General features: G+C 41.6%; 1 protein-coding gene across 2 annotated transcripts in view; it reads left to right on the forward strand.

Moving 5' to 3' along the window:
- epha10 (EPH receptor A10) overlaps nucleotides 1–11,139 on the forward strand; it is a 185,083-nt gene extending 173,944 nt beyond the window's left edge. For both annotated transcript variants that reach the window (XM_026156065.1, XM_026156066.1), the window contains 8 exons: nucleotides 457–642; nucleotides 3,138–3,199; nucleotides 3,685–3,801; nucleotides 4,507–4,593; nucleotides 4,926–5,078; nucleotides 7,328–7,518; nucleotides 7,621–7,785; nucleotides 8,723–11,139. In XM_026156065.1, coding sequence (XP_026011850.1) covers nucleotides 457–642; nucleotides 3,138–3,199; nucleotides 3,685–3,801; nucleotides 4,507–4,593; nucleotides 4,926–5,078; nucleotides 7,328–7,518; nucleotides 7,621–7,785; nucleotides 8,723–8,837 — 1,076 coding nt within the window. In that variant the 3' untranslated portion in view covers nucleotides 8,838–11,139. The remainder of the gene's footprint in view (nucleotides 1–456; nucleotides 643–3,137; nucleotides 3,200–3,684; nucleotides 3,802–4,506; nucleotides 4,594–4,925; nucleotides 5,079–7,327; nucleotides 7,519–7,620; nucleotides 7,786–8,722) is intronic.
- Nucleotides 11,140–17,654: the final 6,515 nt, after the last annotated feature.

The following is a 17,654-nucleotide window of genomic DNA, read 5'->3' on the forward strand; positions in this document are numbered from 1 at the left end:
GCAAAAATGCTAAAATATATTGTCCTGTGTTAAAAAGAAAGCCAAAAGTATTAGAAACCTTTCAAAGTCAACTCTGTGTCTTTTTGCACTTTCTCTGAATCTGCTTTGAGGCTGAATTGGCATCCAGTTCAATCAAATTTGGGAACTTGCAGACCTTTGCCAAAATTGCGCTAAACTATTGTGGCTATTGTATTTGCCTCTAGTAGATGCTTCAGTGTTTCACCTGCACTCTACTCCATCTTTGATCTCTCTTTGATCCCTTTGTATTTCATCTTTTTCTCTCAATGTCATCACTCTTTCTTCCCAACATGAAGTAGTATTTCTTCATCTAAGTCTGGCTTCAGTCTAACCCTTACTCATTTCTTCTCGCATTCTTTTGATGTTTTTCTCCCTCAGCGCTCTCTTTCTGTGCATCCGTTGACACTGATCACGACCTCTGTTTGTCTCCCCCCACAGGTGACTTTGGGGAGGTGTGCCGTGGCTGCCTGAAGTTGCCCAGTAAGAGGGAGCTGCCTGTGGCCATAAAGACGTTAAGGGCTGGTTGTTCTGACAAGCAGCGCCGTTCCTTTCTTAGCGAAGCTGGCATTCTCGGGCAATTTGACCACTCTAACATAATCCGGCTGGAGGGCGTTATCACCACTGGTAAGAAAGGAGGGAGAGAGGGATATTGTGCAGAGAGCAGAAACAGAAAGGTAGTATAGTAGTAAGTGGATACCACTGGGAAAAGAATGGGAAAACAAAGGAAAATGGGTATAGATGAAAAGAAGCACAGAGTGGAAAAAAACGTAGGAATCCAAGGATCAGGGAAAAATTCTACAGTTTGACCAGCTCAGTTGTTGAAGGAAGTAAGGCTGTTGAAAAGGGGTAATTGGGATTTAAGCATCTTAAAATTGCATACAGAGAGGGTAAAAGGGAGTAGCAAGGGACAAGGATTGGGAGGAGCGCTAAGACACTCCAGATACCTCAATAACTCACACGTGGAGGGGGTCAGCGCTTACAGCAAAGAGGGCAAGAGAGGAGGATGGAACAAGAAGTAAAGTTTGAAAAGGAGAAAGCAGGGTGGGTAGATGGATGCCTTGTGCTAGCAGCAGCGGAGCTACATCAAGGTCTATTTTCTGCTGACAGATAGCAATTGAGGTCCAAGAGCGAAAACAGAATGGAAGGAGAGTGGGGGAAAAAAACTTGAAGGGAGGAGACTGACGAAAGAGACATGAGAGTCACAGAAGATGAGGTAGAGGTTAATGGGAATGGCAGCTGAAGGGAGAAGCTTTAAGGAGTTTGTGAAGTTTTTGTTACTGCCGCTGCGATGCTTTTTGGTGATGTTTGTGTTTGTGTGTGTGTGTGTGTGTGTGTGTGTGTGTGTGTGTGTGTGTGTGTGTGTGTGTGTGTGTGTGTGTGTGTGTGTGTGTGTGTGTGGGCACGGTGCCCCAGCACACTCTGTGCTCAGTAGGATGGCAGCAGATGTGCAGGGTACAGTAATTGGTGCTAGAGACCCAGCGGGGCCCTGAGATGCACTCCAATCCCTCCCACCATCATATGCACACATACACACATTCATCGAAAACCCACATGCACACTCCTCACCACGCACACACGAAAAGGCTGTCCCATATGCTCACTTTTTCTTTACCATCACTGACAAACACACACACACCTGCTCGCCTGCCTCTTCACTTGGCATGAAATCACAAATCTTTGCACACACACCCACGCACGCCCACATGCCGTTAGACTACAAATCACCTGCTTTACATCACTTACGCCCCCACCGGATTCTTATTTAGCCCCCCTTCCATCCGCCCAATACATCTCACTCACCTGCAAAATACCACCTATTGTCCCTTTGTTCTATACTAATCTTTCTATTCATAATTTAGAGGCATGTGTTAAACGGGTGATCAATGAAGTCACTATTTAAACCTATTATAATCATTATCAAAAAAAGTGAGAGTAGCAGAAAACAAATCAGTGTGGGAGACCTGGAACAGCTGGTAGCAGGACTGCAAACAAAGATGTTCTTGTAGATAACCACAAGAAATAGACATATTTTTACTGCATAGCCATCTCATCTCAGTCAGTACTATGACATATTGCATAATGGGTTATGATGGCTTTTTGTTCTCCTACAAGAAAATGTGACATTGCTCCCACGTCGCAAGTTGCTTCACTAGGCTTTGTTTTCTCGTCTCTATATAGACTGATGGAGTTTTGCCAAAGTTTAAAACATCACCGTGCCACAAAGGTCAAGACTTTGCTTTTAGATATGTTTCAAAGTGTGTCTTCTGTGTTTTTGTTTCCCTTCAGAATCTGCCCACATTCGTGACATCTTTTAAAACAGAATATGATTCTACTCGGTCCATGGTTGTAGCTGAATACATCGGCCATTCCAGCCCTGCGCAAGCCCGTTCAACCACAGACTCATTATCCAGCTCACATTAATTACATGATGGCTGGCAAATTATGGCAGCATCCCTGGCTCTCGCTTCCCACAGCATATTTGGTAACCTTTTCAAATAGCTTCCTAAAAGCGTAGTAATGCTGGGAAACTGGAAACCGGGGATTTTACAGTGGCAATTTATCATTCTTGTATTATGCCTGCATAAACTGTCAGGACTGATCAGACCACCTTTCCATCCTAGAATATGTGTTTGTAGATGTAAAGTTGTTTACATATCTGTCAAGGTTTATCTTACTGTCTCAACCTCCCGCAATCTTTTCCTCCTTTCGTCTCCCTTCCAACAACTGCAGTTTTATTTTCATTTCCCTCCTCCGTGCACTTCATAGCACTACTGGATCCCTGCCATCTGGGCCTCGGCACAGTATGTGTGTGAGCACGCGTGTAGTGTATATGAGCGCGTGCTATTGTGCACAGTAAGAGCGTGCGTGTGTGAGTGTTTCAGGGTCGTTAAACTTGCTGAGACAGCCAGGGCAGCGCACAGGTTCTCCAGGCTTCACTACAGTTCACCGAGTGAAGAATGGCTTCGCACAATGCTTGCCAAGTGGACTAGACTCACTTTATTCCTTCCCTATTCCCAATGTCTCTATTATCATGCTATTGCTTCCCTTTTTCCCTTGACTTCACAATTTTATCCCCGTTTCAATTGTTCATATATGCCCTCTGTCATGTCTTTGTCCAGGAAACACCATGATGATCATAGTGGAGTGCATGTCTAACGGAGCCTTAGATTCATTCCTTAGGGTAAGTTTCATTACTGTGCATTCATCTTAAATATATGTGCTGATGCTCATTATTAAACTGTAATTACTCATTACTACTCTCTGTTTTCAAGCAGCTGCACTAACAACACTTTTGTTCTACTTGTCCTAAATATACCGTTAATATAATGTGGTCCTAGGGCAGCAATTCTTGTGCTTATTACTGTAATAAGGAAAACATAGCATAATTAACTGCACAAATGGAGTGTTTCTGCTCAAAGCTGCTGTAAGCTTCTGTAAACTGTTAGTGTGCCCCTTTGCTCTGTGAACCACTTCACTGTGGTTTATAATGATATGAATTAATGGCCTGTTTGTTTTTATTCTCCAAATAAAGGTTTTCAGCTCAGCAAGCACAACATTGTAAAGCAGAGGCAGATGTGCTTTTTTTCTCCCCCTTCCATTCAGCCTGCTCACAATCTTCTCTCCCACCTCTTCTTCATCTTTCTCTTTTTCCTTCTGTAACCTCAGAAACATGAAGGCCAGTTGAGTATAATGCAGTTGATGGATTTGCTGACCGGAGTGGCGTCGGGGATGAAGTACCTCACCGAAATGGGCTTTGTCCACAAACGGCTCGCCGCGCACAAGGTAAGGGGAGCAGGTGGGAGTAGATGATAGAGGACAGGTATGGTGTGATGAACAGGATGTCGTGTTCTATAATGAGTTTTTGCAGACTACAATTCGTTCTTGTCTGCAAACATCTTTGAAAGCACTCACCTGTAGGTTTTTTACTGAAAGACTACATGAAGCTGAAAATTAGACAAAACTGTCTAAATTATTGTGTCACCCACGTTTCATTAGGGGTGTGTGTGTGTGTGTGTATCATGTTTACATATCTTTGTGGGGACCAACACCCCTTATGGGGACAAAAAACCCGTCCCCACAAGTTTGAAGGCATTTTTGAGACTCAAAATGTGGTTTTAGTGTCAGGGTTACAATTAGGTTATGGTTAGGGTTAGAGTTAGGCTTTTATTTTTGGTGGTTACGGTTATGGTAAACGACTAGGGAAAGCATTATGTCAATTAGATGTCCCCACAAGGATATGAAAACACGACTGTGTGTGTGTGTGTGTGTGTGTTTTGTTTGGTTTTTTGTCTTTCATAGAAGAGGCAGTCTATCAAACTACAGATGCAGTGGTCATGTTGTGGAAAATCAGGAACATCTGTTCTTGTAAACAATCAATTGTCTCTGGTGTGATAAGAGCTTTGCCCACCAGGGTAGTGAGCTCTCATACTGTGAGCATTTCCCCTCCAAATGTAAGCCATGCTAATCAGCCTGTTTTCCAAATCGCAGGTGCTGGTTAACTCCAACCTTGGCTGCAAGGTGTCTGGCTTCAGACCTCTTCAGGAGGACAAAATAGAGGCCATCTACACCACGCTGGTGAGATAACATTTTTTCTGCAACCTTATACATCTTATAACTCACACATGTAGGGCATATTTTCTTAATGAGTCTGATCAAATGGGAATTATCATATGTTATGTCAAGTTCAGGTGAGGTCACGTGGGCTTTGAGGTAGAGGGGGAGAAAAATCCAGTGTTTCTATGGTTATTTTAGGATTTCAGTCCAAGGTGAACCCAATCTCCTAACAGTTCCTTTGATCTGCTGGAAATATGCTCAAAGCTTTTCAAAGAGAATATTAAAGCTTTACTTTGGTGAACTCTCCACACACTTTTACATCTTGTCTTACCTCTCCTGTTCCTCTCCGCCAGCATGGAGGGAAAAGTGTGGTGCTGTGGACCGCTCCAGAAGCCATCCAGTACCATCGTTTCTCCTCTGCCTCAGATGTCTGGAGCTTTGGCATTGTCATGTGGGAGGTCATGTCCTATGGCGAGAGACCCTACTGGGATATGGGCAACCAGGATGTAAGTGTGCATTTAAATTCTCCATATTCCTTGCTCCAATTTCAATATTAATTTCTATACTTTTGTACCCTACCTCTCTCTTTTGCCGCTCTCTAATTTTTTTTTATCAATGAATTTTCTATCTGTGCCCACCATGCATCTTATTAATAGAAAACCGAGAAGCCACAGTACCTCTGAGAGCTATTGCAGGGCCTAAGTCCCCCTCTTTAAGTCTGCTTCAGCTCCATGACCAATCCTGTTTTCTCTTAAGGATGCATTGACCCCCTTCTAGTGTCCACTGCCTATCCCTGGCTGCCACCCTGCTATTAAGTGTAGAAAATCTCTCAGAAAATAGTCAGCTTATTTCAAGAAATGTAAAGCACTATTTGAGGGGAGTGACTGTCCAGTTAATAGGACCCTGCCACCACTAGCAACCTTTAAAAGTCACTGTGGGTGGACCCATTTTCCTTGTCACTCTTTTTTCTTTGTCCTAAAAAAGAGGTTTATATTTTCCCCCTTTTTAAGGATGTCATGCCTCTATAGTATAGCTGAAAGCAGGATACAGGTCTGCATATGAGACAACAGACAGCAGATCCTTGTTACTGCTTTTCTTATTAGTGAGGCCAGTGACACTCCAGGCATTATCAGCAAAGAGCTTTTTTCAAGACATATTATTTTTCATCATCCTAATGCCTTTTCAAATGAATTTTATCATAAAGACTACATTTTCTGCAGGCAGCTACGCGTAAAGCAACTGATTACTTGCATGTTCCATTTTTGAATGTCCCAAATTAATATGCATGAGTTATTCAGCGAGCACAAGAATAGGTAGCTTTTTAATACTCTTTGTTAGTGCCCTTTTATAAAGCTGGCGAAAGTTTCATCTCAGCCTGGTTTATATTATCAAACTTTCCAATTGAGAGGGCAAAGATCAAGCTTGTAGAGCGCCAGGGATATTAATCCACTTTAAATTGATACATTATATCATAACGGAATTGTTGGTCGGCCTGTCCACCTGTGATCCGTCGTGCCCTTTACCTACTGGCTCTGATTAAATGGAAAATGTCAAATGCTGAAAAGCATTTTATGAATGCTCTTTACTGAGATAGAAGCTTAAGGGGCTGAGAGGATGGTGGAGTGGGGAAGTGGGTGGCCGGGTAGGCAGAGAGAGAAGAGAGTGTTTTAGGAATTAATGCTGCTGATGGATGTCATTTTTGTGATTATTCTCAGACTTTATTGCCTCCTTTAAGGAGATTGTATTTCTTAGAGTGGTTGCGGTGGAGGATATATCCCATGTCCCTAGATATACTGAAAGGAAATATCTCGTGGGGTGTTTGAGTGAATGATTTTTAATAGGGGGCGACATTAGCTTGATGGAGCAGTAAAGAACATCAAGAGTCTGGAAGGATGCTTTCAAGCACTGCTGTTTGAAGACAGTGAGTTTTCAGAGGCCTGGTGATGATGCTGAGCAGAGATTAAACATTTTCTGAAATTTGATAGTTTATCTTTTGGGGAGTATTTAAGAAAGCACAGACTTTTTAATGGAGTGTTTGTTTCATTGCTTTGATGTTTCTGGTATTTCAAACTTGGCTGGTTTGATTTTTTTCCCCCCAATTCAAAGACCTACCGCATATTGTATTATTGGAAATGAAAAGGTGCTGTTATTGTGATACCCAGTAAGTATCGTGTGAAGTACACCAAGTGACAGTGGATATCACACTAACTGACCGTTAAGTCTGCATACAGCGTCAGTTAGTTGTGAACAAATTTGCAGGGGCTCTTTTTTCCCCTCTGTGATTGCATACCTGCTGTACAGTTCTGGAGCCTTTTTATTACCAAAAACATAATGTATTCCACTCATATTAGGGTGATGATATCTCTGTGAAATCTAAGTATTACAGTTGCCGCAGGCTTGCAAGGTCAGTTTTAGATTTTAAGCCATACAGTGGGACATTCTAGGTAGTGTGATTATTATGTACTTTTATTTAATATTTTTTTTCCACGTGTGACCTATACAGTCTTCTGTTCTGTTCTGTAAGACTTCTATTCTTGGCAACTAAGCAAGTCCACTGCAAGGGGAAAAGGTTTTAAGCATCTTATTGAACTTTGAAAGTAGGACAAAACTTCTCTACATCCTCGTTCACCTCTCCCACTCTGCCCTACCACTCAGACATGCTCTTTAAGAATGTATCCAATTATACCATGAGTACTGGAAAATCACAAAACTAATTTCTAATCTGATATTATCGATTTCCTCTTTCTGTGCGTAGGTGATAAAGGCCATCGAGGACGGTTTCAGGCTGCCAGCTCCAGTTAACTGCCCTCCACATCTCCATCAGCTGATGCTGGACTGTTGGCAGAAGGAGAGGACGGAGAGGCCCAGCTTTAGTCAGATCCACTCAGCCCTCAGCAAGAGCATTCGCTCGCCTGATGGTATCGGTTCCTCCACACTGGCGCGAAGGTACAGTCTCATGACTACATGAGTTGGAGTAGATCCTTGAATGTATAAATTTTTTAAAAAGTTACTTTTACAAAGCCTTAATCGTTATTTCCCCCACTATAGAACCCTGAGTTCATCCATTACACTAGCTGACAGGCCTCTCCCCACCTTCCCATCTTTTAACTCTGTTGGAGAGTGGCTGGATGCAGTAGACATGGGCCGATACAAGGACAACTTCACTGCTGCGGGATACTGCTACTTGGAGTCTGTGGCACGAATGACTGTACAGTGAGTAGTTTTGTACAATTCTGACTGTGTGACCTTTTCATTACATTTTTTTAACAGAAGGGTACCTTAATAAAAGAATAAGAAGCCAATTCATTCCAGTAAAAAACTGCTAATATTCAAGACTTTAAAAGCAACTGAATCAGTGTTTATAAGATATATGTAGGTAAGGAGACATCACCCTGTGTTTGAGCAAATATTTGGCTGTTTATTTACTAGATAACTTACTTATAAAAAAATGAGATGTCACAGAAGACACCAACCTTTTTAGCTCCATTTAAATATGTCTAAATATGGCACTTGTTATACCATACATGTTATACCATTCGTGTCAAAAAAATTTGACACGAAGAACACGAGTTTCTTATTTACAGTGTTGAGTATTAACAGTGAAGGAATTTCTAAGAAGCAGCAGACCTTTCCAGTTTTCTAAAAGCCTCAAAGTGTCAAACTGACCCAGTGAACTCTGAGATTAATCTCTTAATCTGAATCTAAAATGACGTCTTTCCCATCTGAGCTCAGGGGTGTGTGTCAGAGAGTTGCGTCAGCCATATCTAAGACAGCTGGGCGTCTGTGCTGAATTAATATAAAGATGCAAACGAATACAATTAAGAAACTGGAAGTGGTATTCCCTGAAAACATATGTGTGCAGCCTCATTCTGTTTCATATAAAGATTGCTACAGAAAAATGTTTCTGCAATAACTGGTGTCCTTACTGTTAGGTCAAAGATACAGTAATGGTGTATTTTTTTAGCGTAAAGGATTAGAATTCCACTGCATCATGTTTTTTAACATTTGGGTTTGGCTTGCATTTTAAAGTAAGCTGACTAAAACTGCCTTTTCAGTCTTACATCTTTGTTAAACAAAAATCATAAAAGCGAAACATCGTTAAAAACAATCAATCCACATCTTCTGATCTCTGTAAATCTTGTGTTCACAGAGATGTATTGAGCCTTGGCATCACTTCCCTGGAGCACCAGAAGCTGATACTGGCTGCCATCCAGACTCTGAGAGCCCAGGTCATCCAAATGCACGGGCGTGGTGTGCAGGTCTAAACGGTCAACTCACCTAGTCTCGTGCTGCTGCAGATCCTTACATGTGTGCAGATGGATGATGGGGTGGAGGCGAGGAGAGAGAAAGAGAGAGCTCTTCCATACATAAAGATAGATGAGCTGATCTTTCAGCTAACTGCACTCATCTATTTACTCCTCCTTCCCACACTTCCTCATGCCTTCCTTTATTCCTTCCTTTCTCTTTTCAACAAGTCCCCCTTGAAGACTGCGTTCAGTTGTGACATTGTGTTCATGTCATAACCAGGGGGGGGGATAGCAGAGGAGTGATGTCATGTGACTTTTTGTGACCTCTATCTGCACTTTGACCTTCAACGCCTGCGTTGGCTCCATCTTACTGGTTCTAGATCAGCGCATAAAGACAAATTAAAAATGTCTCTGTCTGAAGCCGAACTCTGATCTGTGGGAGAGACGCGCACAGCAATTTTGAACTACAGCTCGAAGACACGTGAACATTTGGGGTGAAATATCCCTTTACAACATAAATTCACTAAAACCAAGATATTCTCGATGAAGGGAACTATTTTATTGGCCTTGGGTCAAAACAATGCCTCAGAACTAGCACAGCTGATTTCACATCAACAGGAACTGATTTACTACGAAGATACAGAATCACATCAAGAACGGTCAAAGCTGATCTCATATCAGATGGTAAAGAAATACTCTAAAGAATAAACATGGCTGGAATGTAACTTGCGTTTTCAAAGCAGCAGGTTGGGAAGACCGTGCTATTCAGGTTAGTGAAGCCGGAGGTTGGATGGAGCCGCAAAGTGGCAGAATGAGAGGGGCGAGGATTCATTGTAGTGCTATATACGTTATCTAAAGTTTGCTCATGGCATGAACGGACTTAAGTAAAATATTTGTGTTGATATTATGCTCTTCTTTCAGCAGGGATATCAGCATTCATTTATCCTGTTTGGTACTACTGATGGTGAAACAATCGCTGCAGGATGAAATTGTAAAGCAAAGGGTTGAAAATGTGTTTTTGATTGTTCATGAATTTGTTGTACATCGCTGTCTGTTTCGCTACTCCTAACTACGTTTGCTTTATTCCCTATATCTTTCTCTTCTTCTCCATGCTTTCTGTGTGCATTTAAAGCTTAAATCGTTCCCTTTAGTTTGCTGGATTTCATCTGGATAACACGATCCTCCTCTCCAAAGGCTCTCACTACAATGTTTATTACTCTGTATAGGACTCGGGCTATCTCTGGAAGGTGGTCTGATTTTAGATATTTATCCATATTTATTTATGTTTACAGACTGCAACACAGACCTCTCCAGAGAGGATGTTGGGATGGTTTATTTAAACTTAAGTATTTAAAAAATAATAATTTGAGCAAAGCAGTTGTCTTGTTTCGTTTTTGTTCCGTTGACTTATTTCGACTGTGAGTTTGTACCTGAACAAATTATTTTGTAAAGAGGAAGTGAGAGGAACACTGGAGGATTTTTACTGTCAGCACACAGTATCTGTGTATTTCTATACGCTGGATTTGCAACAGTTGATTTTAGGTTCATTACCGTTTAGATTTGCTGTATACACATTACAGTGTGTGTGTGTGTGTGTGTGTGTGTTGCAGTACGGATACAGTATTACAGAACATCAATGATATTTTTTTTTCCTTTTGGTTGCGATTGGATTGTCAGGTTTAAATTTATGTTGCTGTTAATATCATGCTCCATCAGACTATATGGTTACACTTTTTCCAGTTAACTCCCAGAATTCCCTGTGTACAGCAATCTGGCTTTTCCATTTGGTTGGGGAAGACATTTATCGGGGCATTACAGATTCACAGTAGAAGGTGCAAAAATTAATTGGAATAAAGTTAAGGATTTCAATTTGGTAAAAATGTCCCTCCTTTTGCTATAAAACACATCACACATATCCAAAAATACACCTTTAAAACAGACACACGAGACTACAAAACAGCCTGGACCTCTTCACCACGATGAATGAAACCGGAGATGTTTCCCGCCCTGTTCCCCAATATGTTGCTGTGACCATTAAGTATATGTTTAATATTGTATATATGTATTTGAAAATGCTAAATCTATTTTTATAATTTGTTTGAAGAACAATGTGTTGAATATAATATCTGCTCACTGTGTAAGGGTTTTATTTGTTTGACTTTAGGGCAATAGCCAAGAAACTCTGATGTTTGGAATATACAACTGGAAAAAAAAAAGTTTCTTTTGTTTTTGTTAGTTTTTAAATGATTTTTACCCGTTAGGAGAAAATCTGATGGCTGTTGCAATATTGAAATGTGTTATTAAAAAACTTCCAATACGAGCACATTTTTTTCCTCGTTGTCTTCCATGTCAGATGTTGAGGTTTAGATTGGATAGCCTTATCCCGGCTCATTTTATTATGGAGTTTTCTGTAAACACTAGAGACGACTGTGTGGGAAGATCTCAGTAAATCAGCAGTTTCTGGGATATTAAGAGTAGCCCGTCTGGCAACAACAACCGTGCCATGCTCAGAGTCACTTAATTCACCTTTGTACTTCAAACCAAGCATACTGTATACATACATACAGTGCAAACTAACCAGTTTAGACACACTAAACTGCCCAGTATTCTCATGCAACCCTTGATATCAGTTTGTTTCGCAATACAATTCATAAAAATATAACTCAGCAAAACATCATAGATGTGAAATTCTACAGTAAATGAGGGTGTTACATTTAAGATTCAAATTTCCAGTTTATCAAATTTCAATGTTGAGCAACCCTTACCTTTGAAGGTAATCTCTCGCCTTCTCACTCATTTCAGCACTAGAATTGACACACCACATTATTGCCAAGCTTCAAATAGAGAGACTAGCTATCACTTCTCAAAAAGTAAAGCCGAGTCACTTAAACTGCTTTTAACCTCTCAAAGTTCACAATGCAACAAAAGGAAAATCGAAACCATATTCTCTCAGGTCAAGGCCGCAGCAGTGTCACTGCGTGTGACTACCACCTGCCCTCCAGCAAAGCCCTGGGATTTGTTTCAGTCGGCGTGCAAGAGCCTTCTCTTTCCACAAGATCTGCTATTGACCTATTGAGCAAATGGCACTAGGTTACCAGTTCAATGGCATCCTTTCCCTTCCTTCTCGTCTCAACTGTAACCTTAAGCCTAGCTCGATGCTTCATTATCAATACATGTTTTTGTGTCGTATTTAAGGTCGTGGCCCTTGCTGGGGAATGGAAAATAGACAGTCAAACTTCAAACAAGAAGAAAGAAAAAAACTTTACATGCAGATTGTTTTAATTTAAAAGTCAGTTGTGAAGTGTGTCCACCAGGTGGTGCTGTGTAGCAATGTTTGACCATCTTTAATTTCCTTTACGATACTTTAAGATTGTTTCCATAAATGTTATTTCTCATGTAAGAAAGAATTACTTCAGAATGAAGTAAAAAAAGGCCCTGAAAACACATTTATTTCTTTAACCTTCTCCAACCTTAAGGACATCTCGTACTTATTTGTTTACTCTTCTCTTATGAGGTTAATACCTCGTATCCACTTACAATAAACTTCAGCTTTTGGTTACATCCTCTAGCTATTTCTATTCCCAATTTTCTCTTGCACTTTCTCAGCATTACCACACCATGTCTGTGAAGTCTCTCTGAGGACTGAGGTTATATTACTTACTGCTTTATCATGTAACACCCACCTTTAGACCAGCACCGAGCGTATGGGAAATAATTGTAAATGCAAATTAACTCTGTGTAGGATTGCTGTAGGCAACTGTGTGGGTGTGCAGGGGGGAGTGTGGTGGAATGTGTTTCAGTGCCTGCATGCAAGGGTCAGCGTGTGCACAATACTGCATGCATGTGCATATTAACTGTGTGCAAATGTGCTGCCAGTGCGTTGAGAGTTCATCGGCATTCATTAGAGAATATGATCTTTTTATTTAGCTCATAAAGTTGCAGTACCAATCCATACCTTTTATATTAAAGTCTTATTGGAGCTGAGGATAGGAGTCTGAGATTGAATGAGTTTCATCTCTGAGCCATCGCTGACTGAAGCTTTGTAAACCTCCTACACAACCAAACATCACCTCCTCCGGATGCTGTCTCGCAGACCCGTGCTAAATGGATTTGAACTCCTGCTGCAATAACACGGGATTTGGATAATTCATTATTGGAGGCTTATCATAGCTTGCATTCAAGATGTTTTCCTCATCAAAACTCTTTTATAAGGCTGAAAAACAGAGCATAAGTGGTTGATTTAAAGAAATATTTTTCACATTTATGGACAAAATATGAAAAGAAAAAAACTTTTCAAGTATTGAAAGTTCTTCAAGTTCATAAATTCTAAGCAGACTTCTATATTTGGGCACAATAACAAAATATAGCAGAAGAGATATTTTGCAGGCTCTTATCTACATAATGTAAATTATGAAATCCTAACAGCCTTTGAGAGTTAACTCCTGCCTTCTCTGGGTCACAAGCTATCTTAGCAGCTTTACTCTTGCTAAATGAACCAAATAGCGGGCATAATCATCTGCTATCTTCTTTCTGTCCCCTTGCAATACAATATAATAAATGCTATTACTTTGAGTGTGATGCTTTAGTATGCAAACAACATACCCAACAGTACATCGCTTCGGTGGCAAAGGGGGAGTTGTGTTAGTCTGTGTTTTATCAGGCTTCTCACGGTTTGAGAGTAAATCTTCAATCAGATTTGCCTGTTTATTCACTGTAAATGAGACTGGGACAGGGAGTTGGACAGCAATTCTTCAGAGAGACTGATGAATATCATGTTTCAAAATTCAAAATGCAGATTGCACGATCTGAAAGCCATCACACCGACGCTCAAGTCAAGCATAAAGTTTATTTTGAATAACTTTATAAGTAATAGTGAATTGAAATACAGTTTTTGGTCCTCCTATGGCAGACTTTCTTTTCAAATTAAACTTCAGAAAGAAAAGCTGCATACTACTAGAAGAACTATAGTGCTGAGGAATGGGTACATCATGGTCATTTACCATTTAAAAAAAAAAAACATCATCTCAGGGATGACTCAGACACATGGTGCAGAGGCGAATGGATGAAGGGGCACGAAGAGGCCTAAGATGCTGCTGTGCCGATGTCTGCTACCGCAGTCCCTCTGAGGAGAGCTGTGGACGAGAATATGGCTCCTGTGGCGCGAGTATGAGTGTCTTGCAGAGGCTCTGCACCTGCTGTTATGTATACTTGCGTGCAAGCATTACACAGCCAGTGAGCCAAATGCTGTTTTGACAGAGAAATAGCTTATGAGAGTCTTCTGAGGTGGACAAACAGTTGCTGCATCTGCCTCGTGTTAGTGGTGCACAAAACATAATGAGACAGAGGACTGGGCAGAGAGATTGCTCAGCTGCTTCATTGTTCTGAGCCAGGGGAACAAAAATGGCCTTCTAGTTAACCTTCAACCTAGAAAAGTTGTTTGAGGTGTAAAAATGGAGCTTGGTTGTAAAGTGGCTGTGGTCCCACCGTGTCTTCACTAATTACAAGACAAGATAGTGGGGCTGATAACATGCATAACACTGTTTAAGGTAAAGCTAAGAGCAACAGTTTTCAGAGACAGCCTTTTGAAAGACATTTTGACTGTTGGCTCAAACTGTGATGCGCAGCACCATCGATATATCACACTGTGATGCCAAAGACAGGTCTTAGTTGTGTGACTCCTTTCAAAAGGCAGTTAACAAAGGATGCACAAAAACTGAAATCTCTTTAAGCCTTCATGACAAGATAAGACAGCAGTAGCATACAAGGCAATCATAGCTGGAGCTAGCTCTTTTGGTACGAATATTTGGAGGTCGGACAGCACTGGAGACAGATGGCGTGATATGGAGTCTGAGCCTCCCTACATGCACCAGTGCTGAAAATCAATACATTAACTTGGAGCACTTAACAGGCATAAACAGAAGTACTTCCCCTTGGGTACCATTTTTAGGGTAGCCTAACATCTACAGACACTCCCACTGATTCGCGTGCCCTGTCTAGCTGTGATAGCACGAACAGAGCTACCATGGTTTTTCTGTCAGCATATGTAATATGACTGGGAACAACCAGGGCGAGAGAAATCCACTCCTACTTTTGTGTGCTTTGAAAAAGGTTTTATTGGGAGAGAAGCTGTGCCAATCTGAATAAATCCTTGGGTAAGATGTCAACACCACTCTATGTGGTGCCTCTATGAATGGCCAGAGCTCTGTGCGGTCAAGCCACAGCGGGGAAGGGATGTCTGACCTGTGGCTCCTGATCATAAATGTCCCTGCCTAAGGGGCTGTGAGCAGGTGCCGAGTGCTCTGTCAGGACAGAAGTGTCTCTAAAATCTGCCAACTACTTAGTGATGGCCAAATGACTACAACATTGACAGAAAGAGCTGATCCAGCAGGGCTCACAGATGCAATGGGAACAGTGAAAGCAGCAAACAAGGGGCTCTCGATCGCTCATTATCAGACTTCAATGCGCCTAACTGGAAACAGAGCTAAGCCACTGGAATCTTGCCCATTGTCTTCTGGGATGTAGGGAACCCAAAAGTTAAAGTGGTCCAGCTCTGCTTGAAATATGGGACTACATAAGTTCAGCTGGCCTTCCCCATTATTTGGGACACCGTGACAGCTCATCAGCACATCTCCACTTAAGCGAGAGACGACAGAAGTACCAAGCCAGACCTGCTAGCTGGGGTCAATGTATGATCGGAGGGATACAGTCAGTGTGGCAGCAAGGCACAGATGGACACCGCTAGACATTTTTATGTTATTCATATCACTTGTGGACTGCTTGACTGCAGATACAAAAAACATGGTAGAGCACTAAAGCCACATGATTGCTATATACTGCATATGCAGACTTGAAGGGGCTCTGTAGGGAGAGCAAAGAAGATCTTCAGAAGTCCACATGCATGAGGTGAAAAACAACATCCACAGTTCTTAGCATAACCAATAACAACAACAATTAGTTGCAAAAATGAGTTGCAGTTGTATTTTTGGGTTTAATACTACTGGTTAAACATGCAATTTAAAGACATATTCAATTATGAGGAAATTATTCACACATCGGTGAAAAAAAAAGGATTCAGGTCAATCTCTCAGTACTATGGAGGTTATTCCCAGCCAGTCTTTTGCCAGTACGACAAACCTTTTAGTAAAAAAAAATGACTTTTGCAACTGAAAATCAAAGAACAAAAACTCATTTAACAAAAAAGAAAAAAAAGAGTCCAGAAATGTAAGAGGAGGAAATGCCAGAGAAATAGCAAAGGAAGCAAAAGGATTCAAAGAGGCACATGGGAAAGCAGACAACACCTCTGTAAAGACATTAGTGATTCCCAGCTGCGTGTTGAGAGCCCTCTCCCCTTCTTGTCCTCCCTCTATCCCTCACTCTCACCGCTCCGTGTGAAGATTAAAGCAAGCGGCATAAAGGGGAGAGCAGTCCACCTCTAAGCTAGTGTGAAGGGGAAACTTCCCCCAGCACAAAAGTTCTGCTCTCCGCTCTTTGCTGAAGCGTGCCGCAGCTCAAATCGGCTTTGAGAAATTAATCCCTGCATTATGGAGGGAGTAAAGTAAACAAATGGAGGACAGAGCAGGGACCTGCGAGTGTGTGAGACGGGGGGGAAAGGAGAGAAGCTGTGAGGCGATGAGGCATTTGTTTGTAAAAGCTTGCGTTTCTCCAGAGAAAATGAGATGTGAAGGCTGTGTGCGCTTGTACATGTGTGAATGTGAGTACAGTGAGAAGGAAGAGGGAGCTCAAGAGGTGACGGGTGGGTGAATGAGAGAAATGAAGCAGCAAAAGCTTGTCCGGTCCTGAGGGACACTCCTGAGAGAAGAGCATCACAGCCTCTTTGCTGCGTGATCTTAAACCCCTCACTCCGTCTCTCATATGTCCAGCTTATTACTGCCTTTGTCTTTCCTAGCTACATTCATCCACTTTGCCCCTGTGGCAGAGTCATTGTCTGCAAATCCTCCTCCTGCTGCCTTCTCTGCTCCCCCTCTCCTTTTCCCACCGTATCTCTCCACCGAGAGGTACTTAGATAAGGCCCAGGGTTCAGTCTGACGAAATCAGAACTTCCCACTGAGCCGAGATTAAACTCTGAGTGACCGAACAGACAACTTCGCTCACTCTCTGTGGTTAGCTGCCGGAGAGCTTCCATCTCTCTTTATGACAGTTTAAACACCCATATGTCTCACTACCCGCCGAGACTCGCATAAGTGCACTTTCAGTCAGTCTGCAGTTCTCTGTTGCCACTCACTGTCTCCGTCTATCATCGCTCTCCATCTCTCAACTTTTGTGCAAATACTTTAAAGGCTTCCACACATTTCTAGCACCTCCCTCTCCCCTTACAAGTTCATTACCATTTGTCCTCATGCTTGTGTATTGGTTTGTTTGTTTTTTTACTGTGTTTAGAGATCAATCATGCCCGTCTTTATTCACCAGCAATTTGATCCAATCTCCAGCCAGAGTAATCAGCATAAAAATAAATAAATAAATAAATAAATAAATAAGTGATTTAGTGGATTTCATCTTGCTAGTTGTTTTTTCAATTTTTAATTCTACAAATCCTATCAAAAAAGCGGCTTAATGCACTGATACCCGACTAGCCTTTGACCAAGAGGCGTTAGAAGGGGTTGAAGTGAGCTTTTGCAGTCCCATACTGCTACTTGGTGGTAGATGAAAGAACTACACCATAAAGTAATAACTACTGAAAAGTGACAAAAAGCAACCCTTTAGATCAGGGGTGACTGAGAACAAAAGATGTGGGGCTTTTTAATTGTATTTTCTCAAGTTTTACAGCTTTTCCTACTGATGAAGACATTCCCACAGCTGTTCATATGCCACAGTGAC

Source organism: Astatotilapia calliptera, chromosome 22 (genome assembly GCF_900246225.1).
Source record: "Astatotilapia calliptera chromosome 22, fAstCal1.2, whole genome shotgun sequence".
NCBI classification, from domain to species: domain Eukaryota; kingdom Metazoa; phylum Chordata; class Actinopteri; order Cichliformes; family Cichlidae; genus Astatotilapia; species Astatotilapia calliptera.